Here is a 26,794-nt window from a genome sequence, read left to right as displayed (position 1 = left end):
ACTAACAGGATATGTTTGAGTGTATGGAGGTGTGTGTGGAAGAGTACCCAAGAAAAAAAGATTGATTTTTTAAATCTATCCAGCAGGTTTTTCTTAATTCTTGTATTATATGCATGACTATTTAACAGGAAGAAGACACATTTAAGCAGAGGAACTTGGGGTCCCTCACTGACGACCTGTTACGTGCCAAACAGGAGCTCTCCACAGTCACCAAACAGAACACTGCCTGTCTGGAAGTTTTTCTGGAGAGCCAACATCTCGTCTACTGGGTCAGAAAGAACCTTAAAAGTAAGTGACTTACATGAAAAACACAATTAGCTTTAATCAGCTGCTTTTTTCTTTAAAGTCTTTCAAAAAATCGCCTGCCCACTAACTTTGTTTTTTCCTCTGAACAGATATGAGTGATGTGAAGGTTTATGTTGACTTGGCTTCTATATCTGCTGGAGAGAACGACACAGAGATTGACCAGGTCGCCTGTTTTCATGACGCAGTGATGGGCTATGCCCCACTGCTCTACTCCCTCTCCCCTCGAGCTGGCTTTGAGGAGTTCATGAATTGTGCTAAGCAGGTGTGGGAGACCCAAAATAGAGACGAGAAACTACCGGACAAACTGGTATTTACTTCCGTCTTATTTATAGCCAATATATCAATCCTTGTTTCTGTGGCAAAGTGACACTAATGCTGCTGGTTTTGCTTTCCAGAGAGAGTCTAATCGATTGCTGAACTGGCTGCAAGGACTGAAGGAGACCCACGGTTCTGTGGAGCAATCCTCTCTCTCCCTGGCTTCATCCATTAATGCTCATGGAGTTTATCACATTGGATGGTCTGATGAAAAGACAGAGAAGGTACAAGGGCAATATTCCATTTAACAATATGCCAAAGATAATAAAAACATACCAAAATTTTAAGATGTTTTTTAGAGACGTTCATTTGTTTGCAGAGATGTCTACAAAACATGATAAAGGTGACAGTGAGACGGGGCAAAGAGGAGAAAAGCTACAGACTAGAAGAGCTGCTGGAGCTGCAGAACAAACTCATGCTCATGTCGTCCAAAGGGGAGCACGGCAGAGAACAAGTCAACAGGTTCACAGAGGTCAGTGTTTTTTTATAAAAGACTGTTATGAATTTAAAGCTATGGTGTGTAACTTTATGCAAGTGGAAGTTTTTTTGTAATAATTGTCACACTACAACAAAAATAACAGGGCATACAGAAAGTTATGAAATCAGCACAGCGGTGTAGGTTTACTATAACTTTAATGAGATTGTCATTGTTGTGATTGAACAGGACAGAATCCAATGTACCTGTTTAGACGTGTAAAAAGACACATATGAGATCAAGTTACAGTAGTTTAAAGTATTGGCAGATATTTTCTTACATTGTCACCAAACAATTACCTGTTTAGACACACAGTAGATACCAAACAACAATTGACATTAACTTTTCTTTTAGCTCTGGGTTGGTCTACTTCTGATATATGTAGTCATGTTGTTTTGGTTTTCTTTCTAGATTAACTGTTTAAATCTCTACACTCTTGTCTTCATGCACTGTAGGTTTTTGAAGGAGTTCAGAGACTTGGCACTATCCTTCTTCAGATGCAAATATCTGGCAACATACTCTTCAGGAAATGGCATGCTCAGGTCCAGTGTCGCCCAAAACAGCAGCCATGTATCAGAGTCATCTTCTTATCCCTGATGAGTCAAGAGATGGAGTACAGCGGTGAGGTGACCGAGCAGCTGCAAAAGCTTGCTCACTCCATGGAGGACTGTCAGAAAGAGTGGCGCTCCTTTATCAGTGAGATGCGCTCCAAATTCAACTTGCTGAACCACTACACCTCTGAGCAGATGGTGTACCTGTGTCATTGGATACACAAAGTGTGTCAACAGTCTCAGACCTCAGTTCCTCCACAGTTATGGCATTTACTGTTTCCCATAAAGCCCCAGTGCACTCTAGCTGATATCAGAGCAGCTTACAATAATACAGCAAGTATAACGTCAATGGACGATGAATTGGAAGATGCTCAGAGTGTAGGGAGCCACAATGTGGAGAGTCTTGAGAGTCTCTGGAGACGATTCAAGGAGGACATGTCACAGTACCTCACTGAGTACTTGGACATCTCAACTCTGGCCCATTTCCTCTCATGCCTCGCAGACATGAACCAGCAACATATGATAAGGAACCTTCCATCAGTTCTGCAGGAGGGAAGACCCAATCTTGTGCTTTGTCCCAGTGCAGAAGTGTTTACCACCACCCTGTCGTACTACATGCAGAGTCCAGAGCAGCCTCTGCCATCTGCTGATGAGGTTCTAGTCTGCAGAGAGGAAACATCAGAAGAGGAGGTGGAGATCTTCCTCCGTCGAGCTCTAGGCCAAGGCTCCAGATGCCAGAAGATATATTCCCTCGTCAATCCAGGGCTGCTGGGATATGATGTCAGTGAAGCCTTGTGGGGGCACTTCGAGCTTCTTCAGAGAAGTGCCAACCCACGTTATCGTTTGGTAATAGTCAGTTCAGTTGTGCACCAGCACAGATACGTGCCTTCTTCCTTCAGCAATTACAAAGTACAGGCTGGTGTGACTGTAACAGCAGAGATTGCCAGGAAATATCTAAACCACCACTTTGCACAAAACCTGCTCCCACAAAACCCTACACCGGTCTCGCCACATGGGCTTTCAGTGTGGATGGTTTCATCTGTACGCCCTGCAGTGGGTAAGGCTATTTGCTGTGCTACTATTCAAATATTCATAAAATAGAGACAAGATACAATCAAGATCATTAATACAATAATTTATACCATCTTTCTTTTTTCTGTAAATAGGGAAGTCTCTTTATGTAGATCGACTGTTTGAGAAGTTCCAGCAGAGATCTCACAGTGCAAAACACATAAGGATTACACTGATTGAGCCAAGTGTTGATATAGACGCTTTGATTAAGACTCTAACAGACAGACTGGCATCCTTGAGAGAGCAGGACCCTGTTCTCTTGCACATTGACACCGCTGGAGTAAGTACACATGCATTTATTTCTAGCTTTATCTGTTGGTTGTACTTCAGAGTGTCTCATTTTTCCCTTCTCTAACTTGTTAGGTTCGTTCAGGTCTGGAGGAACTGCTTTTCCATTTGTTAATTCTGGGCTGTGTGAGCGACAGTCACGGCTTTCTGTGGAGAAGAAATCTAGCTCATTTGATCACAGTTGAGGTCCAGAGAACAGGCACATCCCCTCAAAACCAGCCGAAGCAGGTAGCAATGTCTTTTTCACATCATAGTCAGCATTGGTCAGAAATATATTTTTTTAACTGCTGTATTGTTGTATGTATTGTAGCAGCTTGTATCTAGCAGCATATAGTCATATTCTAAATCACCCATCACTATTAGCATGTAAAAATAAGTGGAAAAAATCTGACAAATCTGCATTGCCCATTAGTGACCATGCATTAGAAAAGCCAAACCAAATCACAATTACAAACATGCATTCCTTGAAAAGGCTGAAAAATGCCCTAAGACTATGTACACACTTATACCCACTCAAGGTCTCCTACATTTTTATATTAAATGGATTAAATGTCTCTTAATTTGCTATATTTGTTCTAAAACATTACATATTTTATCAACTTTAATCCTAAATCCTAAAAGGATTAAATGTAGTTGTTTTGCTGATGAAGTTACTTATTTTTTTAAATATTCCACCTTAATCAGAATATGAAAGGGTTAGGGAGCTTTTAAGTTTTGAAATTAAGGAGTTTTGTTCCTTGTGAATGTAAAGTCGATTTGCAAAAATTGCCCCAGACTAAAATACATCTAATTAATGCTTTGCATTTGTGTGTTCGATTTGCTCACACAGACAAAGCTCGGACTTCTTGACATACTGCCTACCATCCAATGTAAACCACCAAGAGAAGTTCTAGCCAGTCCACGGGTGTTGAAACAACACATTGATCCACTCATTGATGAGCAGGAGTTTTGCAGTGAGGGGATTCAAAGACCCTATCAGTACTTAAAGCTCTACAAGAACCACCAGAATCTGGATCATTTTAAGTATCAGGAGGAACACATTGGGAATCACTTTGATTGTCTCAGACACTTTCTGGAATACTGTGGAATGGAAGATCCATCTTGGGCCGAGCTGAAGAACTTCTCCTGGTTCCTCAATGTGCAACTGAAAGACTGTGAGAACTCAGTTTTTTGTGATCCAGAAGTTCTGGCTGACCAGCTGCCCGGCTTCAAGACTTTCATTGTGAAGTTCATGATTCTGATGGCAAAAGATTTTGCGTCACCATCTCTCAACACATCAGATGAAAGTCCCATGCTGCACATTGATAACAATCTGGAGGATGACCTTCTTAACCGTCTGACAATTCGTAAGCACTGGGAAAATGAGTCTCATCCATACATCTTCTTCAATGCGGATAGATTCTCAATGTCTTTCCTTGGCTTTAACGTGATGAAACATGGGAACACACTCAATGCAGTAGATCCTCACAGTCCCTCACAAATCCTGATAGCAAATGTGATGTCAGAAGAACTTTTTCAAGGTTTGCGTAGGAACGCGATCTCTCTCAGAGAGGACTTTGATCAGTTGGCCCGGCAAGATAAAATCAGAAAGATTTCCTGTGTTGTTGGTGCAAAGAAAATTGATTTTGATCCAGACCCAACATATGAGCTGACTGCTGACAATGTGATGAAGATGTTGGCCATACACATGAGATTCCGGTGTGGAATTCCAGTTGTCATCATGGGAGAGACCGGCTGTGGAAAAACACGATTGGTCCGTTTCCTTTGTGCTCTGCAGAGGGATCAAAGAACAATCGAGAACATGGTACTTGTCAAGGTTCATGGTGGAACTACAGCAGAGATGATCTACAGAAAGGTGAGGGAGGCAGAGATGCTTGCTGAGAGTAATCGTGCACTGCACGAAGTAGACACCATTTTGTTCTTTGACGAGGCCAACACCACAGAGGCCATTTTTGCCATCAAAGAAATCATGTGTGACCGATCAGTGAAAGGGTCCCCTCTGAAGACAGACAGCGGCTTGAAAATAATAGCTGCTTGCAATCCTTACAGGAAGCATTCACCTGAGATGGTTGAACGTTTGGAACGTGCAGGATTAGGCTACAGAGTGAAGGCAAATGAAACAACAGACCGCCTTGGCAAAGTACCTCTGAGACAGCTGGTGTACAGAGTTCATCCTCTACCTCCAAGCATGGCTTCCTTGGTGTGGGACTTTGGTCAGCTGAGTGATTCAACTGAACTTTCCTACATCAAACAGATTGTTCAGAAAAATGTTGACATCCATAATTTGCCAGTGGTCTGCAAGAATATAATTTCCAATGTTCTGGCAGCCTCTCAGAGGTACATGCGGGCTCGAGAAGATGAGTGCAGTTTTGTTAGTCTCAGAGACGTGGAGAGATCTATGAAAGTGCTAGTTTGGTTTTACCAGCATAGCAAGGTCCTTTTCAAAAACCGCTCTCATCTTGATGAGGTTGAGAAAACACTGAAGTGCTTGATTCTTGCAGTCGGAGTCTGCTACTACCCGTCTCTGGTGGCCAAAGAGGAGTACCTCTCTGGAATTTGCCGGTTCTTTCCAGACCCATTCCGCTCTTCAGCGGCATTGCAGGAAGAAATTTCTTCATGTCAAGACTTCTTCCTTAAGAACGTACAGACAAGGGAGACCATTGCAAAAAATGTTGCCCTTAAAGAGAACGTGTTTCTCATGGTGGTGTGCATTGAGCTCAGGATCCCACTCTTTCTGGTTGGCAAGCCAGGTAGCTCCAAGTCCCTTGCTAAAACAGTGGTTGCTGATGCCATGCAGGGCCAGAACTCCCACTGTGAACTATTCAAGGAGCTCAAGCAAGTCCATATGGTCTCCTTCCAGTGCAGTCCTCACTCAAGTCCCGAGGGCATCATAGGAACCTTCAGGAACTGTGCCCGATTTCAGAAGGACAAAAACATGGATGAGTATGTATCAGTGGTGGTGCTTGATGAGATAGGACTAGCAGAAGATTCTCCCCAGATGCCTCTGAAGACTCTGCATCCTCTCTTGGAGGATGGTTGCATTGACAATGACAAGCCAGACCCACACATGAAGGTTGGTTTTGTTGGCATCTCCAACTGGGCTCTTGACCCAGCGAAGATGAACAGAGGAATATTTGTGTCCAGATGGGATCCCAGTGAGAATGAACTTGTGGAAACTGCCAAGGGAATTTGTGCATCCTCCAACCCAATTCTCCTGAAGATCATACACCTCTTCCCATCTTTGGCAAAGGCCTTCTTGGCTATCTGTGACAAGACCTCAAATAATCAGTTCTTTGGTCTAAGGGATTATTACAGCTTAGTCAAAATGATTTTTGCCATAGTGAAATCCTCACAGCAAGAGCCGGATGGTGGGCAGTTGGTAGAGGCAATCTTGCGTAACTTCAGTGGACAACCAGAGGATTTTGACCCCGTCACATTTTTCCAAGAAGTTATCCAAAACCTTTTGGAAATTCCCAGACCAAGCACCTTACAAATGGTGAAGAAGAATCTTGATCATGATGCCAAACAGGAGAACCGTTACCTCCTTTTGCTGACCACCAACAATGCAGCTCTTCATATCCTTCAGCAACAAATCTTTGCCAAAGGAGACTATCAACCCCCAGAAATTATCTTTGGCTCGGGATTCCCAAAGGACCAGGAATATGCCCAAATCTGCCGTAATGTGAACCGGGTGAAAACATGCATGGAGACTGGGCGTACTGTCATCCTCCTCAACATGCAGAATCTTTATGAAAGCCTCTACGATGCCTTGAACCAGTACTATGTTTACCTCAGTAAGCAGCAATATGTTGATCTTGGTCTTGGCTCCCACAGAGTCAAATGTCGTGTCCATACAAACTTCAGACTGGTGGTAGTGGAGGACCAGAAAAAGGTCTATGAGCACTTTCCAGTGCCCCTCATCAACAGGCTTGAAAAACACAGGGTGGATCGAAGCACAGATCTGGAACCATGGCAACACAGGATTCTCCACAAACTGAGGGAGTGGGTGAAGGAATTCTTGGGTGAGGCTTCAGAGGATTTCAGGGAGTCTGATATTTTCATTGGCTTCCATGGTGACGCCTGTGCAAGTGCTCTCTTGCAAGCTCTAGAAAGAGAAAGCATGCAAGAAGTCGAAGACAGTGCTGTAGAACAGGATCAACTGGATGAAAAAGATGAACCACAGGGAACACTTGAGTCAAGTTTTAACATACATGAAGAGGTAACTGTCAAGGAGGATGACCAGCAGGGTGATGCAATGGATGTAGAGATAGCTGGAAAAGAGCAAGAAATTGTGCCAATGGAAAAGGCAGATGATGAATCCACAGAGTCACGTGATGATGAGAATAAAGTGGTGTCTGAGAGCGAAGAAAAGATGGAGACAGAAACTGATGTTGGATCAACTGAGGAAAATGAGGAAAAACAAGTCTTAGAATTAGCCAAAGTTCTCTTGTTGAACTGTGCCACCCCTGACGCTGTGCTGAGGCTTAAATACTCAGATTTAGAAAACCAAGAAAGGCGGAAACTCCAAACATTCTACTTTGAGCAACAACATCACCACTCGCTCCGAGATTTCCTAGAAGATTACCAACACAAGCATCAGGACTCCAGCAGGTTTCTAGAGGTGTGCCACAAACCACAGCTGAAGCTTAAATTTTCATAATTCCTTTATTATCATCAGAAATTGTTGACTTTATTATACACTTTGTGGTTTTACACAGATCACTACATTCTCCAGCTTGTTGACCAAATCAGATGTCAGAGTAGTAGCTCATACTCTAGGACTTCACACCGACAAGATCCTCCTGCTCTCACTACACCAGTTTGACACTGAGGTCTCCTTCTGCAGCAAGATACGGTAAACTAATCATACAAGTAATAACAGCACAGTTTTAATATCATTTATTGTCTTTTAATCTTTCTCTTACTGCCTCTTTTGTGTCAGGGGCTTCCTTCAAGATGCTGGACACTCTCTTCACCTTCTGATAATCCAGATGGACCTTGAGGAACCCCAGTGCAATGACGAGCTCATAGCATCAGCAAAGTAGGGCTCAATGTCGAGGTCCTCCTTAACTGTGACTACATAAATGTGACTACAGCTGTTTCAGATATATTTGTAATTCCATCTGCCTCTAGGTACTGCACCATGAATTACCTGATGTCACGAGAAGAACAGACATGTTGGGTGATCTTCATTGTGAAGGTTTCCAGGATCCCTAGTCAATCGCAGTACATTGGTTTCCAAGGAGGTTAGTGTTCATTGGAATATACTCAACATTGTAATGCGTCTGTTCACTGTCTTATACAAATAGATTAAATCCATGTTTGTTCTTTCACATGAAAGGAGTTTGGAACTCAGTGCACATTGATGACCTGAGGGATTCAGATGACATGAGCCTGAACTTGTTGGTTTTCCGTGGAACTCTCATTAGCAGCCTACTCAAGCCTGCACTGTCAGGTAGTAACTGTGCATTTTCTGAGCATTAACAAGTGTGTTAGACAGGAATGAAAGTGGTTTAATATGATTTGTACATAAAATAAAGACTATTTCTTGATTTTCAACAGAAAACCACACAGAGACAGAAGGGGAAAGAGAAGACTCTGAAGACGACAGAAATTTGACGGTAAATAAACATGTTCTTTCCAAATTTCCGTTTCTTAAAATATTTGATTAAAAAAAATACTTAAACTCTATACTTACATTTGCATATAGGCAGGAAAAGCCCACCTCTGCAGCCTATCTTTAGTGAGATCATGCATCCAAAAAGCAGTGGGTTTGCTGCGGGACCCCGACAACATGATGTCACGAAGCATGCAGCGGATGCAAATCCTTCTGACTCTTCTGGGAACTGATCAAAAGCACTTAGGAGGTGAATATCGTCATCTTATATTGATTGATCTGTCTCTGATGCTTGCTGCAAGTGAAGCTAATTCCTTCTGTGTTGTTGCATCTTTATTAGTTTCTGATGGAACTTTAAACTTTGTTAAAGGTCACTTTCAGAGGGTATTGTTGAGTAGACTGGCAGAGGCCTCGGCACAGAATGAAAAGATGAAGGACTCTCCCAAGGAGTGGATGAGCAAAGAAGCCAAGAAACGCCAGGCTCTACAAGAGGGGGGAACTCTGAGGTAAGATCTCCTTTGGATGTAATGAGTAAACTTTTAAATTCATAGTTGAGAATGTTTTAAATTGAATAGTCTGTTTGTTTGTTTTTTGTTATTTGGCAAGATATCTGAAAAATTGTTTGACAGCTTTTATTGAAATCTAAACGTCTGAATACAGCTATGGCATTTTTGAACTTTTTACTCTTTCATGAACTATTGTACCTCACTGAATAAAGAAAATGTGGTGCATGTATCTCATAATTGTCTATCACTATGTGTATTTTGATGCCGATCAGGACCAAGATGTAGTTTTCAAAACTCTGAAGGTTTTCCTGAATTGTACATCCTTTATGCAAGTTTCCTATCTTGTGTTTTCTTTGTCTGGCAGACACACCCTGTGGCGCTTTCTTCAGTCCACTGTGACTCCGATCTTGGCCAGCATGTTGGAAGTTATGGACAGGTACGCCAATCTGGACCAGCTCTCTGATGACAGGCTCAGCGAGGGCCGGGTTAAGCTGTGGTTGGACATCTTCGCAGATTCACAGATTTTAGACCTAGCACCTCACCAAAACACAAGGTAGTGTCTCTTACTTCTTTTGTATATTGTATAACTCACCAAGTGAACATAATTAAAAGGTTGCATCATTTTCTTCTCATAATATCTAGTGTGGCAGATCAGGAAGTGCCTGTGCAGCACTTCTTCATGTTGGACGGTGAACAACAACCAAGTGCTGCTCCATTCAGCTGGCACATCAAAATGCACCTTGAAAACCTGTGGGAAGAATCTGAATTTATGCCAGGTTTGTCTTCAATCTTCGATCTCTGTTCATTTTATTATATTAATTAAAACCAACCATTTAAACATGATTTAAGTGATAGACCTTGAAGCATACATGGTTACTTAATTTTTTCTGGCTCTTTGAACTTTTCCTCAGTAACAAAAGATGGAAGCACAGAGAGGATTCTTCAGTTTGTGAGCACCTTCAACAACAGCAGGCTGGCCATCCACTTCCAGAGCCTCTCAGACACAGAGCGATTGGAGTATGGCCACCACTATCTCCAAGACTTTCTGCTGCTTTCTTTGAAGATCAAATCAAAGGATGAACTAAGGGTAAAGACATTATAAATTACATATTGGTAGGTTAAAAGGAATTTGCAAACAGCTAAATAGTCTTTTGACTTTTGACTCATCTGTCACATGCAGGTTCTCACCAGGGCCATGCTGGGCTGCGTGTCTGAGCTTCAGAGGTCCATGGGAGCAGACCCTGAGCTCTCTCCTGCTTGGATAATGGCTTCTGCCAAACATTTTGAGCTCAGACTGGACACACTCTGCCACATATTTCTGCTGCAGCCCGAGCTGGCTGATGATGTCTTTCGACAGGGACCAAAGACAGAGACTCTGGAAATGGTAAGAATAACTTACTGTGCCTTCATTTTATACATCAAAATGTCTCAATGACAATTGCATTTATTAAGTGGTTTGGATTTATTGGTACAAAAGGCAGAGACACTACAGTATGACCAAGTGTGTTTACTTCATGATAGGATATGTTCAAGTCATTTCAGTGTTACTGTAATTACGATTTTCGAAATATTTTTCACAATAACTTCAAACTTTGAAGTTCAAAGTTGTCGATTACAACTTAAAAATTGGGATCTTCCTGAAGTTTCCACATGTTCGACTTAACACTTAATAATACAGAAATGCAATTGGAAAACCAAGAAAACATGGGCGCCTAATGTCAGCCTGAGTCTGTCGTTCAATGTAATTGAACCCAATTTTAATAGATATAGTTTTTTTTGTCAATGTAGAGTATTTTAAACATTTTGCGATGAAAAAAAAAAGAAATATATTATATTTTTGGCAGATGGACGACATTTCAGCTCTGGGTATCTGTGTCGAGCAGACCAAACTTCTGACTGTGACTTCTCTGCATGAGTGTGAGTCATTTGTGAGCAGAGTGGAGTTCCTGCAGCCGTGTCTGGACAGAGCGTTTGGTCAGAAATACAGTGCTCTGTGCAGTGCTGGCTGTCTGCAACATCTGGACTCCATCAGGTGACTCTACCAAGATATACTGTTAGAAAAAAACAGATTTTTTTCTTTTTTTAGGTTTATTTACAACCTCTTTTTCACTTTCAGGTCACTGTGGCATGGGATGCTGGTTGTTGCATCTTTCATCCAGCACATCATTTTAAAAGTTAAAGAGGATGACTCTAAAATGAAAGAGCTGGCTTTAACACACTGCAATCTTCACCTGAACGTAAGTATAATGGATTTAGACTCTTTTCAACTTGATATGACTGCTATATAGGTCCTTGACCTATATAGCTTATTTAGCTGACGTGGTAAACTTCTCAGATCTTGACACGTCTTGTCTCATGATCAACTAAGCTACCAGATAACAGCCTAAACAATACTACTATTTATATTATATTACATGTGCTGTGTAAGAAAAACAGTTATAAACTCCTTAACGATGGACAACAGGTGAAAAACAAAACATGTTTATCAGATACCTTTTCTCTCATTTTCTAACAGCTGATGCAGGAGTCGCCTGATGTGAGGAGCGTGGACACATTGCGGCAGCTGATCCGCATCCTGAACTCTTACCACGATGAGTGTATCAGCAGAGATCTCAGGTTAGATTCTGCTTTGAATATTTATAAGACTTTTTACCATTTTATGCAAACATCTGCGTTCAATGCAATAAACTGAAAAATGTGCATCATAATGAATTCAAATGTCTCTTGAATGACTCATCAGAAAGTTGTCATGTCACCATACTGTAAATGTTTTAGGCAATGGATTTACAGATCATTTATATATAGATATAGTAATAATGAACAAAATGATCAAATAAAAATGACTTTAAGCACTTTAAAATTACATGTGTACACATTTTATCTAATCTCATAGTTAATTAACTCATCTCCCTGATGATATTTTTCTCTCTGAAGGTTTGGCATGTCCTGCCCAGTTTGCCTGTCGGAGCTCACAGAGCCGTCCGTCCTCCCCTGCAAGCACATCCTCTGTCTGCCATGTCTCCAGCGCTGTATTCAGTCACAGAGACATAGTTGTCCCACATGCAGGACACAGCTGCCACCAAACTTTAAGCCGGCTGTTTCTCCAACCATCAAGTGAGTAAAAAAAAAGAAGATTTTTCGTAAATATAGAAATGCAATGAGACTTTTTGTGTAAGTACTGATAAAATGTGCTGTTTCCCTCTATAGTAAAACTTTGCGTTTCACATTTTAGGGCAGCACTTCAGCAGCAAGCGGAGGTCAGGAGCTGCTGTAACTCCTTCTTCCTGGAGGTGGTGTCCAGGTTCTGTCTGTCAGAGGGGCAACGTCCAGGAGAGGGAGTGGTGGAGCTGCTCTTCTCCCTACTCGTCTCTGCTAATGGTCAGTGAGACAGAGAGTGTTCAGTTATTAATAATCAGATCGTATATGATGCTTTGATCATGAGTTGTTCACCAGCTGATTCTCTTGAATGATGCAGGAGATGTGTACAGGACCAGACAGCTGTCTCCTTTCCTGCAGTGTGTGGACAACAGTCCGGTGGTTCGCTCTGTGCTGCCAAAACTCCTGCTGCAGTACAGGTGAGGGAATGATCTGATGACCACAGGTGGAGGAAGTGCTCAAACCCCTTACTCAAGTAAAAGATAGAAACATACTCCTCAAGTAAAAGTCCTAGTTGAAGTATATGAAGTCAAAGTACTAAGGATATAAAATGGTGCAGGTGGAAAATATAACATTTCTATTTAAAAGACATTGAAAGACCACTTCCTAATGTGCTTGATTGGTCTCAATGGCCACTTGACTTTTATACACTGTATAAAAGTGTGAATCTTCCCTTTAAAATAAAACAAGCAACGCTGCTTCTCTGAGATCCTAATAAATGGACAAGTTGAGGATTCAAGATTTCAGTATTCCAAAAACATATTTTATGGTTCTTATCTGATGTTTTAAATATTAAGTCTGAATCTTCAAAGTAAGCAACAACTACAGATTTTCTAGAAACTGCGTGTTAGTTAACCACAGTGTGTATCTGTCAGTTTTGACCAGGCAAAGGCTCACATTCAGATCTACCTGAAGAACCTGAAGGAGAACCTTCTACAGATAGAAGACCACACTGAACTCTACCTGCTGTTTGTCAACTGTTTCCAGGTAAAAATGCACCAGCTTCACATTTCTTTGTACTTTCTGTTGTGACATTATTATCTTTAAATTGTTCATCTGTATCTGAACCAGTCTTTACCAGAGATCAGAACTAGACAATCTTATCCATTATTTATTGTAGTCCTCATTTTGGCTATTTATTCCAAACAAACTGATGTTATTGCTGCCAGAAATAAAAGCATCTCCACATGTTTAATACATCTTTCTCAGGACTCTCTGATGTCCTCTGATGCGAGAGAAGTGGAGCAGAACAGAGAAGAGCAGCGGCAGGCAGAAATGCGATTCCTGAGCAGGATGGCCAGGAAACAGACTCCAGACAGGCAAGCAGACCCGGCAGAGTTCCTGCTCAGCACAGCCAGGCTGAGGATCTGTCTGACCACGGCTGCACGGCTGTTGAAGAACGCGGCTGAAGGTGTGTAATGCTGAACTAAAAAATGCCCATGCCCAGCATTTTGCTGTCTTTTTGCTCTGAAGTCATATTTTGATTTCATTTGCATCATTTCCTGCTAGTATAAAACAATGTAGTGTAGAGCTGCAATGATTAACCCTCCTGTTGTCCTTTTGACTGTTCCTTCCTTCCTCCTTCCCTCCTTCCCTCCTTCTTTCCCTCTTTCCTTCCTTCTTTCCTTCCTTCCTTCCTTCCTTCCTTCCTTCCTTCCTTCCTTCCTTCCTTCTTTCCTTCCTTGTCTCTTTCTTTCCTCCCCATTATCTTCCTTCTTTCCTTCCTTCCTCCCTCCTCCCTTCCTCCCTTCCTCCCTCATTTCTTTCCTTCCTTCCTTTCTCCCTCCTTTCCTTCCTTCTTTCTTCCTCCCTTCCTTCCTCCCTCCCTCCTTTCCTTCCTTCTTTCCTTTCCTCCCTCCTTTCCTTCCTCCTTTCCTTTCTTCCTCCCTCCCTTCCTTCCTTTCCTTCCTTCTTCCTCCCTTCCTTCCTTGACTCGAGGACAACAGGAGGGTTAATCGATTGGTTGATCCATAGAAAACTATTTTTGGGATTGTTTGTTGTCTCTGCAGGAAAGGCTGGCAGACTTGGGGAGGTGGAAGCTAATCAGTACCTGCAGGAGGTGAAAGCGGTGTGTGAATATTGTGGTGATGACTGGATTCGGGTTTACCTGCTGCGAGCCCTCGACAGAGTCTCCGGTATGGACTGCATACTGTCCCTGATGAACATCCCCACCTGGAGATGGGTCTTTCCACCAGACCTCTTTCGACTTCAGGTAGAGATTTGTTGAAATATTTGACACTGTCTTGTTGTGACAGGAATGTTTTCTCTTTGTCATCGTTAGACTTTATTGACTTTACCCCATTTGCACCTGGTATTATCATGTGATCTGTTTCTGGATATATTATCTGGATAATGTCATGTCTTTACATTTACACCTGGTATGGACTCTCCATGGTTCCTTTTTGTCTCTAAAAGAGGATGACTCCAACCAAGATGGACCAGTTCCTCTGCTGTGGGGCGTCTTACCGAGCTCTGAGAGACGCCATGGTCCAATTTCTGTTGGACAGAAAGAACAACCTCTTGACAGAAGTAAAGGTCAGAGACTCTAGAGCTAAATATTTTTAAGTTGATTTAGTTTACATCAATGAATCAATGAATGAGTATGTGAGTATGTTAGGGTTAAAGTTACATTTAGGGGTTGCATTTGTTTCTTTACATCTTCACAATGTTAGCTAGAACTGCAACGATTAGTCAGTCAATCAATCAATAGCCAACTATTTTGACAATCAATTATTCATTTTTGACTAATCTTCTAGAAAAAAAATGATTCCAGCTTCTCAGATGTCAAAGTTGTCTGGTTTGGATAGTCCTCTGTCCTCATTTTTGGTTGCATCTTGGACTTTGGGAAACAGTGATCAACATTTTCCACTTTTTATAGATCAAACGACTAGACAAGAAAGTGATTGGTAGATTAATCCATAATGAAACTAATCATTAGTTGCTGCCATTATGTTTACAGTTAAAGGGAAATAAAAAGTGGTTGTTGAGGTAACAGCTATAAAACAAGAAATGTTGATTCCATTTTCCCAAACCTCATCAGATTAGTTTGTAAAATTAAACTTCTCAGTGTCAGTCTCTTATATTTTCTCTGTATTGCTCTTGTTTGTCTCCATTGTTTTATATTTCCTCTGTAGAAGCTGAGCGGTTCTCAGATCAGCCTCCTGGCTCTGGCCGTGTTCAGACAGATCACCTGCCGCTACAAATCACCTGATACCAACATCCATCCGACAGCACAGGTACGAGCACTATACTTGATGTCTAATGTAAAGAGATTTACTTTCTGATGTTGACATGTGACTCTACATGAACTTACAGGAAAGAACAAGACTGGAAGAGTTCCTGAAAAACGTCAAATCAAAGGAGTTCAGGGATTTCTGCACGTCACTTCTTTCAAATCATATCGGCGGGCCACGATCAAGCCTCTGCATCAACCCGAATCTGTCAGGCCAGAGACAAACCCTCCTGGAGCTACTGGTCCATCTCAACTCAGTGCTCCTCAGTGGAAATACTCTACTGCTTCCTCTCCACCACATAGCTTTCCAGCCTCAAAATGTTACAGTAAGACTTGTTGTGTCATACCTTTTGCTTTTCTTTCATGACTCTAAAGATTTGGCTGGCAGATTTTCAAAAGTACACAATCCATATTCTTTAGTTCAGGCTCTCATAATCTCAGGTACAATATCATTGGAGGCCATCTTTTTAGAAAACTCCAATTGGGCTGTCATGTACTCCATTGTTCTTTTCTTAATCTCTCCCCCAACTTTATGGAAGTGCAAAACTAAATAACTGCAGTACCCCTTTAAGCCTCATTGTTTATGTTTCTACCACATTTTTTTGTCCCAGTGCACTCAAAAGACATTGACCACCTCAGTTTACAGTAATCACGACCATTTTGCTACAAGCACAGTTCAGGAAATCGAGTAGACAGTGAAGACAGATCAGCTGAGACATGTTTCAGCTATTTAAAACTATAATCTTTTTTTTTAGATTCATTTTTTTAAAGTGATATAATCTACTCAGACTTTATATAACTATATTTTCCATTAATTAACTCAGCTTACTTTTTCTTTTTTATCCAAGAACTACTTCCTGCCAACCATGCCAGAAGATCACACAAATGAAGCCAGACAGTGGCTGACTAAAGAGGATAGACTGCAAGCATACTGTAAGTAGCTAATATGCTAAGGTTATTTTTCATAAGGTTTCATAAGTTTTATCATCCATGAGTAGGAAATCAACATATATGAACTGTGTGTCTTTTAAATCATTTGCAGATTGTGCTAAAGGACATCTGTGCTTTGTTGGAGGGGTATGAGCTTTTTTATTTTTATTCAAGCATTCCTCGACAGCAAACATTGAGAATAGTCAATTAATTATATGCTTCTGTATTTATAGTGTGGTAAACCAGTGGTCAGATCAAGATGTCCAGACTGTGGAAGTCCAATTGGTGGAGAAAAGTACAACCCAGTTCAGGGGTTTACTCGGCACAGAGGACAGAGGTATTGACAAGTTCAATCAACCAACTGTGTGACACAATTTTCTCAGTCACTAATGTGTGTTTAATCTAATCCGTGTCCTTCCATGTGTTTCAGAGATGAAATCTGGACAGGGCACATATTAGGAGAGGCCCGTCAGAGGTCTGATGCCCCTGAAAGACAGATGACATACGTTCAGTCCTGCGTCCTGCGGCTGCTCACACACCTGGCCATGCTTCAAGGCGCTGCTGGGAATGACAGAGTGAGACATCAAATGAATCTGAACCACAGAAAGCGTTTACATATAAACAGTATTGTAAAGATGAGACTGTGTAATAAAACTCCTGTGTTTATTGTTTGTTGAAGGGAGTCAGTGACATGATCCACCCCAGGCCCTCTTTAGATGTTTTCAGCTTTCTATGGAAACACCTCGAGAAGGACATGGATGTGTTGGGGAAGGCTCTGGACCAGAATATGGACAACACAGCAGTTACAGTTCATCTGATTCTCAACACCTGCACAGAATTCAATACAGGTGAGATTCAAGTTTTATTGTTCATCTAAACAAAACTGTGACTTACAGTTTACACTTACTATAACTCTGCTTACTATTAACAAAGTTTCCCGAGGTGCCAGACCTGATTTGTCCACCATAGAAGGACGGAAGCAGTGGGAGAAGCTCGTCTGTGATTCTACCATCAATCCAATAATTAAAGTAAAGGATGCAATACATTTAAAAGGAGTCAACTGATTGTATAAAAGCCTGTATGTGATGTCACTAATAGTCATGTTTTAAAAACAGGCACCCAGACGCATTTTGGCTGAAGGTCAGGAAGCAATTGCTGCTGATGATGGAGTTGCTGGAAGCCCCCTGATGACTGTCATCTCCGGGGATCCCACCGCCATGCTGTCCCTCCGCTCTGACAGCCCGACACATCGCTCCTCCTTCTGGACTCTTCCCCAAACGATGACAGTGGAGCGCTTCTCTCAGTTGGTGGGAGAAGCACAGGGATGGAGCTCTTTGTCACTGCTGGACTTGTTTCTTAATAAGGTACCCATCCTCATCAATAGCATGTAAAAACCTTTTTCTGACAAAGAAAGCACAGTAGAGGATAATCGGACTGATGTGCACCAGATTTGACAGGTTTTAAATCCTGATCTGACAAATAGTGAGGACTGTCAGTCCAAACAGATTATCTGATGGTGTCAGAAGAGGATTACAGATTCATCTTAGAGGGTTGAACAGCTACTGAAAGCCCAGTTTAGAGTGAGAGCAGAGAGCAAGTGCAGCGATCAGTTAATGCCAACCCTCATTAAGTCTGTACAGCCTTTGTAATAGGTTGTTTTATAACAGAAAATGTTTAGAAACTTTAAATCTGCATCCAGATCTAATACTGGTAGGCTGATGAACTTTAATGCTGTTTCAGGATTACAATAACAGAGTCAGACTCATTTCACCACTGAATTATGGACATTTAAATGCATCATGTTACTGTAGCGCCACCTATAACTGAAGTGCTATCACAGTTCACAGCATTGCTAGTTGATCTGTAGACAAAACAAGGTAATTATAATATTTTAATTTAATTTGTCCTTGCCCCAAGGCCTAATATTACACCAGATGTCACTGGAGTTTAATGGTGTTTGAGATAACATGTGAAACAAGTCAAAGACAGAACACTGGGAACACTAGTTAGGCAGAAATGTCAAATCAAATTTAATTTATTATAGAGTATGATGAAGAATATCAGCCAAAGTGCTTAACAGAGAAAAGATATGTTAAAATGTTAAATTTATGGTCAATTTTGTGCTAAAATACACTAAGCTTCCTCATAACACATCGTTGTGATTAACCATAATGAATGACAATATGGTCAATCACAGTTGTAATAATACAAAATATGTCTTAAAATATGTCTTGTTAGAAGTTAAAAGTGCTGAATTAACACTTCAAATATTCGTATATCTTCTTATAACTTCATTATGGTGTATTAGAAACTATTTATTATGTTCATAGCTTATATACTTAAAATAGGCAGACTTGAAATAAAATGTTGCCTGAAGATTTTGTGTTTATACTGTTTTATGTGTTTGTCTCAGATTCACTGTTTGAGGCAGTTACATCACCTGCCAGAGCTAGCGGCGTTACAGTCGGACCTGCTCAGGGTCTTTCCTCCGACGTCAGACTCCACGCCTCCAACTATCGCACAGATGTTACAGCAGATACCAGCAGGTACATCAACATGCTAAAAACCTACTTTAGCAATCACACACACACACACACGCACGCACGCACACACACACACACACACACACACACACACACACACACACACACACACACACACACACACACACACAGAACCCTTTATGTAAACTCTCTGGTGATCTTTGTTAGGCTATCAGAAGAAGCTGCTGGAGGAGAGAGTGAAGAATTTCATCAAGGTGTGGAACTGCCTCAGAGCAGAGGTGGCAAACAAATGTAAGTAAACTGTCTCCATTAATATTTAACTTAAATGTGTGTATGTTCAGTATTAGTTTCCATTCAAAACAGGTAATACAAGACGAGATAGAAACATAATACAGTGGATGGATTCACACGAACAGACAAGACATGCATTGAGGACATAAAGCTGTCACTGCTTGTTGCTAATGTGTTTTTTAATAGAGGGATCATTTCACATTATTTCACCTTAATGAATATGTCTCAACAAATTATTGCCGAATGAATGAAGCCCCAACTTGCCTCTGATTTTAATCCTTCACTAAATAACTTCCTCTTGCCTGCTCCCCTACCTGTCTGTGTGTCTGTGTATGTAATTATAGCAACAGATTTGGGTAAGAAAGAGGTAACAACCGAGAGCTCGGGGGAGTTTCTGACACCGAGCCGACACGGACCGGGGTCGTGTCTCCGAGATCTGGTTGACTTCCTGACGGAGACTCACAACAGCGTGGTGAGAGAGGCCAGGAAAGTGAGCCGCCAGGAGGACAGGTCAGTCAATTTAATGAGACCGTTGTGCCCTCTATTTTTCCTTCTCTTTCTTTTACTCTTCTATCTTCTCCTTAGATCCTTCTATTTAATACCACTTGTAAAAATATGAGAACATTTAATAATATTGTATCCGTAGTTATATGAAAAAAATATTATTACAAGATATCTGCAGGTCTTAACCCTCCTGTTGTCCTCAAGTCAAGGAAGGAAGGGAGGGAAGAAGGAAGGATGGAAGGGAGGGTGGTAGGATGGAACAGAGGAAGAAGGAAGGAAAAGAGGGAGGAAGGAAGGGAGGGAGGGAGGGAGGGAGGAAGGAAGGAAAGAAGGACAGAGGAAAGAAGAAAGGGAGGAAGGTAGGGGGGAAGAAAGAAAGAGAAGGAGGGAAGGAAAGAAGGAGGGAGGAACGAAAGGAGGAAGGAAGGGAGGAAAGGAAAGAAGGAAGGGAGGAAGGAAAGGAGGGATGAAGGAAGGAAGGGAGGAAAGGAAAGAAGGAAGGAAGGTAGGAGGAGGGAGGAAGGAAGGAAAGAAGGACAGAGGAAAGAAGAAAGAGGAAGGTAGGGGGGAAGAAAGAAAGATAAGGAGGGAAGGAAAGAAGGAGGGAGGAAGGAAGGACAGACAGAAGGAACGAAGGAAGGAAGGGAGGGAGGGAGGGAGGGAGGGAGGAAGGGAGGAAAGAAGGAGCAGTTAAAACAGACGGGGTCAATTTGACCTGGGAGGACGACAGAAAGGTTAAAAAGCTTCAGTTTCCTCAAAAAAGCTTTTAGAAGTTATTACAAGTCAAATTTAATTTATGAGTCTTAAATATGCTGAAGGAATAAATGTTTGTGTATCAGATTGCAAGCGGCTGGGAGACATTACTCACCTAAATTTAAAGTGAGATTGTTTTTGACAGTCGGTTGAACTGCACACAGCTGTTTTTTATAGACTGTGTTTCAGTCAGCACAACAAGTCACTTCTGCCAGCTACAGCAGCGAGTAAGTTCATCTACTCATGAGGGGAAAATGATGATTTTAGCAAAAACATGTCAGTGAATTAATCATTTTTTTAGTGGGTTAGTAAATACATCAATTTTACACTTCTTATCCAGGCAGAAAAGATTTAATGATAATAAAAAAGCAGTATGATTGTGAAGCAAATATTAAATTAAATTGAATATGTGGTATTTAAAAATCAACACAACCTCATCCACACACTTTATTAGCCACACAAATACATGCAATCACATTCTCCAGGTAGGTAACTTTGTGATGTTGACTCTACTTTTGCTTCCAATCGTTGAGACAGAAGTTAAAATGATTGTCACCTACCTTGATAAGATCCTGTCTCATACTGTTATAAACCCCTAAGTAGTGTTTTAGCATCTGGTAAACCTTCAAGCTGATGGATGTTTTACTTAAACTCAGCTTCCTGCTTCATATTTCATGTCCTCACATGTAGCTGTAGCAGCACAACTACACATGAGACTCGACTACAGCAGCAGTATCCTCTTCAGCAGACTCTCAAAGCTTCTCCATAAGCTCCAATAGGTCCTAAACTCTGCTGCCAGCCTCCTCACTCCCTCTGTCTGACTCTCATAAACACATCACCCCCCATTCTGTGCAACCTTCGCTGGCTCCCTATCCTCCAATGCATCTGATTCAAAATCCTCCTCATCCCTTGCAAGGCTCAACACAGCATGGTTTCCTCCTCCCACACTGGCCTTTTCCATCACCACCACGGCCCTGTAGGAAACCTATTCACAGCCGATTCTAACCTCCTTTCCTTTTCCAAAAGGGCCAAACACAGACGCTAGGGTGACACAGCCTTCGAACCTCTGTAATGCTTTTCCACAGTCTTCCTCTCTTTCCTCCCTTCCTTCTTTCCTTCCTCCATCCCCCTTTCTTCCTTCTTCTGTCCTTCCTTCCTTCCTCCCTCCCTCCTTCTTTCCTTCCCTCCTTCCTTCCCCCTTTCCTTCTCTCCTTCCTCCCTTCCTTCTTCCTCCTTCTCTCTTTCTTTCCTCCCCATTACCTTCCTTCTTTCCTCTGTCCTTCTTTCCTTCCTTCCTCTTTTCCTTTCTCCCTCCCTCCTTTCTTCTTTCCTCCAGCCCTCCTACCTTCCTTTTCTTTCCTTTCCTTTCCTTTCCTTTCCTTTCCTCCCTTCCTTCCTTTCTCCCTTCTTTCCTTCCTTCTTCCTTCCTTCCTTCCTTCCTCCCTCCTTTCCTTCCTTCTTCCTCCCTTCCTTCCTTGACTCAAGGACAACAGGAGGGTTAAAAGAGTCTTTTAAAACTATTTTACTGCATTTATTTCCTACTTCTAACACTGTTCTTGTTCTGTATAACATCTTTTGCCAATTCATTTGTCCATGTAAACCATCTTTAAGTGCTTTTATAAGCCCCATATAAATAGACTGTATCATTATTATTATTATTAACACATTCATACCATCATTGCCCCTTGGATTTATTTCATGCAGTGCTGTTTTCTGTCTGAAAATAGCCCTAAACCTACTTTTAACACGGCCGATCTTGGACGTTCTCCTGTTTTATTTCCCCAGTGAGTACAATGTTCCTTTGGAGAGGATATCAGAAACCCAGCTGATTCAGTGCCACCCAGAAAGAGAGCTGCTACCTCTGGTTTTAGCCCACTGCCACTACACCCTGAAGAAAGGCGGGGAGACCGACAGAAGCTACGACCTGCCAGGAATCCAAACCCAGCTGGTCCGACGATTCATGGCTGGAAAACCAATTATCCAAGCGGTAAAGATCTAAACTAGTCACACCACTGTATCCAAGCACCAGATAATATCAAACAAACTGCTAATCAGCACTTTAATCCACTTGTATCAAAACTAGGACACCTCGAGGTTCTTGAACAGACATCTTCAGGATTTCTCTGTGATCCTAAGTGAGGTCAGAGGAAAGATTGATCAGGTAAGACCCTTTCAGTTACTTATGATCTTTACGGTACCCACCACGCTTCATCTGGAACTGACTAATGCAAGCTGAAGAATGTTCACAGTAGTTTCCCCCTGTAGGATTTTTGAGAGGCCACTTTGTTAGAGGTCAAATTCCTTCCTGCACGCTCCTCTCGTTGGCCTTTTGACAGCGTCTCTGTCCTGTGTGTCGTACTGTAGGAACCGCTGAAGGGTTCGGTGAGCAGCGCCATGAGAACTGTGCTGCGCTCATACACGGATGTTTGTGATGCTGTGCACGTGGTGGAGATTGGCCTACGTTTCCTCGGCAAGACGGGCGGGGATCCTCACGGTCAACTCTTGCCCTACCTCACTGATTCTCTACAGATGCGGGAACAGATTTCTAGCACTGTAGCCAAGGTACAAACCTCTAAACCCACAGCTATTTCCCTTACAACATAGTCATGCAAAGAATGTGATTATGTTGATCTCTATTTGTGAGCAATGTACTGTTACACCATATTTTTCTCCTTCACAAAATTCCCCAGTAAAGACTTCTTAATGTTCACTTTGGAAACACTTAAAACTTGCCTGTTTCATTTTCATTTTAGGGTCTTACTGGGTGCAAACTAGAACACAGCATATCCACCTGGCAGCTCCTAACTTGTTGGAAATCTGAGCTTATGCTGGACAGAAAGCAAGTAAGTATTAGTAAAATCATAAGATTTTACAGGATGTGAATTATAACACTGTATTTCCTTATTTTTCATTATTCTGGGGTCAAAACAACTATAGTGTTCCCTTTGAAGGCATTAAAGAAACTCCACCCATGGTGACCACATCATTTTTTTTATTTGTGCCATTATTCACTCGTGACCCCTGCTCGCTGCCACACTGACCCCAAACACCACAGTGAGCTACATTTCTGGGCTGTAATCCGTTGAAAGTGTGCTGTGTGACACGGCAGGCGCCCAGAGTTTGACCCCAATAAAAACTTAATTTAACTCACTTACTGCACTTTCTGCCACAAATGCCACTATATTTTAACTATTTGAATCACAATCAAAAAAACCTGAGCTATAAGAGTAGTGATCCAGTGGTTTATACAGACTTTTTTTTAAGTATACAATTCATGATCATGTTTCAGGACCCGTTTCGGCGACTGCCCCCAAAGTTCCAGCAGAAGCTGTCAGAGGAAGGAAAGAAGGGGCTGAAGGTTTTCCTCCGTGCCACAGATGTTGACGCTTTCTGTTTGGAGCTGCATGAAATTCTGCTGCTGAAGACGAGCGCCACCATGCCAGACGACGGTTACCAACCTCACTGGGAGTAAGCACAAACCATCTGTATTCTCCCCTATAGTGACAAATATTTGACCATTTGTGAGTTTCTGTGGGAGGTAACGCACCAAATGGTAAATAATCTCCCAAAACAGTTTTGCCCTAAGGGTGTTTTCCGAAATAAGCATTTTTTTTTTGTAAGTTTATGAATGAAAGAAGTGTGTCTATTGTTACTTCAAAGTTTACCACACTTGTCTGAAGGAATCCATTGATTCTAGACAGCCTTAATCACAGAAAAGTGTGGAGGTCTCACCCAGAGCCGCCCCCCTGGGATTTGGAGTCCTTTGACTTCCAGGACCAGAGCGTGACCCCTCCAGGCAGCCATCTGTCAAGGGAAAGCAGCTTAAGTTGTATCCCCCTCAGCCACAGGTCACTTCTATTGAAGCAGCAGCTGGGCAGAGAAGTGAATAGAAATGCTTGAGGAGAAGACAATGGGTGCAGAGCTAACAGTTGTTTTCTTCATGCCTCCCCTTCCTGCTGTGTCTAGTATCAGGTCCACCTTGGAGATCCATTTGGAGCAGAAGGATCTTCCACCTCTGCTGGAGCTGGAGACGTTACCGGAGGAGATCCTAGTGGCACACGGGGCTGATGTGTGGAGGACAGCTGTGGAGTTCAAAAGAAGATAGATGATTTCTGCAGAGAGCTGATTTATAGCTGATATTTTTTCTTTTATGCAACTTATTTGTGTTATTATTGATGTTTGTTTTCGGATATCTGGATTACAATTGACTGTCTATAATGAATCATTCCATGTCATAGGGCATATTCTGATTAAATGTGCCTTCCTCTGATGTAAATATTGTAAATGTTCAAATTATGACTTGAATTTTAATATTGTTTAACTAATAGATAATCACAGGCTTGTGAAATAAATAAAGCTGAAGCTTATTTTATACAATCAGAAATTAATGTCAGGGATCAATAAATAAATAAATGAATAAATACATATGAATGGACTGGAATGTTTTTTACCATGTTTTTCCAAAGCTCTGGTTTAAAAAAAAAATATGGTTATATTTGCAGTTCAAATCAATTTTGAGTCAAGTATCTAATATTGAGTTTTAAGAAAGATTAAGGTCGTACCAAAATGTCTGACTAAAGGTACAGTCCCAAAAAACATGAGTAGTTTCATCATCATTTAACCAATATTTTACAATAACTGAACTGGATAACACCTGTGCAATATTTGTGCAATAACCATGTATTTTCTGGTCTATATCAATATACAGTTTATTTCAAACAAATGCAGAAGCAGGTTTACTAATTGAGCCCCTCTGGATCATTTCCCTTATACACTTATTAATAGTTTTTATCCTCAACAAAGGATCAGATTCCCCCTGTGTAATCCTTGTGGTGAAGTTTGATGGATAATATCTCTGTCTCAACAAGACAACAGTAGAGTATCAAAGACAGTCGAGCAACCATCATTTAATAGGTGTGATGAAAACACAGGTCTCAATTTTTACAATTATTTTTTATTTCTATTAATTAATTTAAGAAATAACTGATAGATGAAACTGTTTCTTTGACTGTATCAGCAAGTGTAATTCCCCCATTAGTAAGTGAGGAGCAATATAAATAGAGCAATTTATATGAGCCTAATAAGGCAAAAATTACTTAAGTATGAAAGTGTTTCCTCTGTGTTGCCCTTCCAGATTGCAGCTGTAATAGTAATTTTTTAAAGTTACTATTACAGCTGACGTAAACTACGAAAGTGAAAACTACCATTTTCCTCAGGGCCAAAGGTTTTGGCTGCAGGGCCAGATTTGGTCCACTGGTGTACAGGATTGTGATATTCTGATAAGAATTCCTTAAACATAAACATCTGATCCTTTTCGGTAAACAACTGACAGATACACTTTACCACAGTCACAGTTGTTCAATAAACAAAAGACACAGATTATATCAGTATAAAATGACTCACTGCTTTTATTACTCTAAGGTCGTGTTACACACATTTTGTCCTTCAGTGTCTCAAATCAGTGATACATGTAGTCATCAGTAATATAGTCAATAAAGTAAAAATATACATATGCTTGAATGCATGTGTGGATATTTATCTGTGGCCACAAATCACCAAATCCACAGGTCCTCACCAATATACAGCATCACTCTCCTCCAAAGAAGAAGAACAAAAAACACATCTTATAAACGTTTTAAATATTTTAAATATTGAATCAAAATTGAACCAGAAATGTGTTAAATCTATTAATATCTTTGAAGGTGATTATTTAAAGTATGTTGAAATGGCTATTAACAGAATATTTAAGATAAGATTGTATTTGTCATTCAGATTATACACTATACACTGCACATCCAAATGAAATCTTGTAGCAATGGCTCAAAAAATAGTGCCGAAAAAAGTGCTGATATTAAAAACAATAAAACTAGAGAAATAACAAAAAAAAACTAATTTTGATTCAATCCAACACTATATTGCACATGCATAAGTATATTTTCACAGCAGTACTCTATAAACTTGCAGTTATGTTGATGATGTATGGTGACTGATTTAACCTCATGTTGATATAGGCTACTCTTTACTTTTTAATGTAAAGAGTTTTCATTTTCCAACACTGATGATGATGATGATGATGATGATGATGATGACGACGATGATGATAAGAAGAAGAAGCTTTATTGTCATTGCACAGCGAGATACAATGAGATTTCGTTTGGCAGCAATCATTGGAGCAGCTACAATCAGTATAAATATAAATATAAATATAAATATAAATAAATATGTATGAAACCATGAACAACATGAAAACAACGTATCTAAAAATATGTATAAAAATCAGGTAACAACAACAACA

General features: G+C 41.0%; 1 protein-coding gene across 1 annotated transcript in view; it reads left to right on the top strand.

Moving 5' to 3' along the window:
• Positions 1 to 24,902, top strand: part of rnf213b (ring finger protein 213b) — a 29,716-nt gene extending 4,814 nt beyond the window's left edge. The window contains 46 exon segments of the mRNA XM_053341952.1: positions 129 to 288; positions 396 to 613; positions 702 to 845; positions 941 to 1,093; positions 1,552 to 2,704; positions 2,814 to 2,998; positions 3,082 to 3,234; positions 3,836 to 7,627; positions 7,725 to 7,861; positions 7,949 to 8,047; positions 8,140 to 8,252; positions 8,348 to 8,493; positions 8,717 to 8,873; positions 8,994 to 9,129; positions 9,494 to 9,682; positions 9,772 to 9,905; positions 10,041 to 10,216; positions 10,310 to 10,513; positions 10,974 to 11,161; positions 11,246 to 11,366; positions 11,645 to 11,745; positions 12,064 to 12,243; positions 12,362 to 12,507; positions 12,605 to 12,704; positions 13,161 to 13,272; positions 13,495 to 13,696; positions 14,295 to 14,497; positions 14,701 to 14,820; positions 15,420 to 15,521; positions 15,601 to 15,843; positions 16,366 to 16,450; positions 16,560 to 16,594; positions 16,681 to 16,784; positions 16,878 to 17,022; positions 17,127 to 17,295; positions 17,381 to 17,475; positions 17,563 to 17,811; positions 18,861 to 18,993; positions 19,159 to 19,242; positions 19,587 to 19,752; positions 22,285 to 22,486; positions 22,583 to 22,660; positions 22,864 to 23,061; positions 23,253 to 23,342; positions 23,789 to 23,967; positions 24,466 to 24,902. Of these exon segments, the coding sequence (XP_053197927.1) occupies positions 129 to 288; positions 396 to 613; positions 702 to 845; positions 941 to 1,093; positions 1,552 to 2,704; positions 2,814 to 2,998; positions 3,082 to 3,234; positions 3,836 to 7,627; positions 7,725 to 7,861; positions 7,949 to 8,047; positions 8,140 to 8,252; positions 8,348 to 8,493; positions 8,717 to 8,873; positions 8,994 to 9,129; positions 9,494 to 9,682; positions 9,772 to 9,905; positions 10,041 to 10,216; positions 10,310 to 10,513; positions 10,974 to 11,161; positions 11,246 to 11,366; positions 11,645 to 11,745; positions 12,064 to 12,243; positions 12,362 to 12,507; positions 12,605 to 12,704; positions 13,161 to 13,272; positions 13,495 to 13,696; positions 14,295 to 14,497; positions 14,701 to 14,820; positions 15,420 to 15,521; positions 15,601 to 15,843; positions 16,366 to 16,450; positions 16,560 to 16,594; positions 16,681 to 16,784; positions 16,878 to 17,022; positions 17,127 to 17,295; positions 17,381 to 17,475; positions 17,563 to 17,811; positions 18,861 to 18,993; positions 19,159 to 19,242; positions 19,587 to 19,752; positions 22,285 to 22,486; positions 22,583 to 22,660; positions 22,864 to 23,061; positions 23,253 to 23,342; positions 23,789 to 23,967; positions 24,466 to 24,604 (11,418 nt within the window). The 3' untranslated portion in view covers positions 24,605 to 24,902.
• Positions 24,903 to 26,794: the final 1,892 nt, after the last annotated feature.

This window comes from Scomber japonicus, chromosome 20 (genome assembly GCF_027409825.1).
Source record: "Scomber japonicus isolate fScoJap1 chromosome 20, fScoJap1.pri, whole genome shotgun sequence".
Taxonomy (NCBI): domain Eukaryota; kingdom Metazoa; phylum Chordata; class Actinopteri; order Scombriformes; family Scombridae; genus Scomber; species Scomber japonicus.
This window is presented reverse-complemented; position numbering and strand designations above follow the sequence as displayed.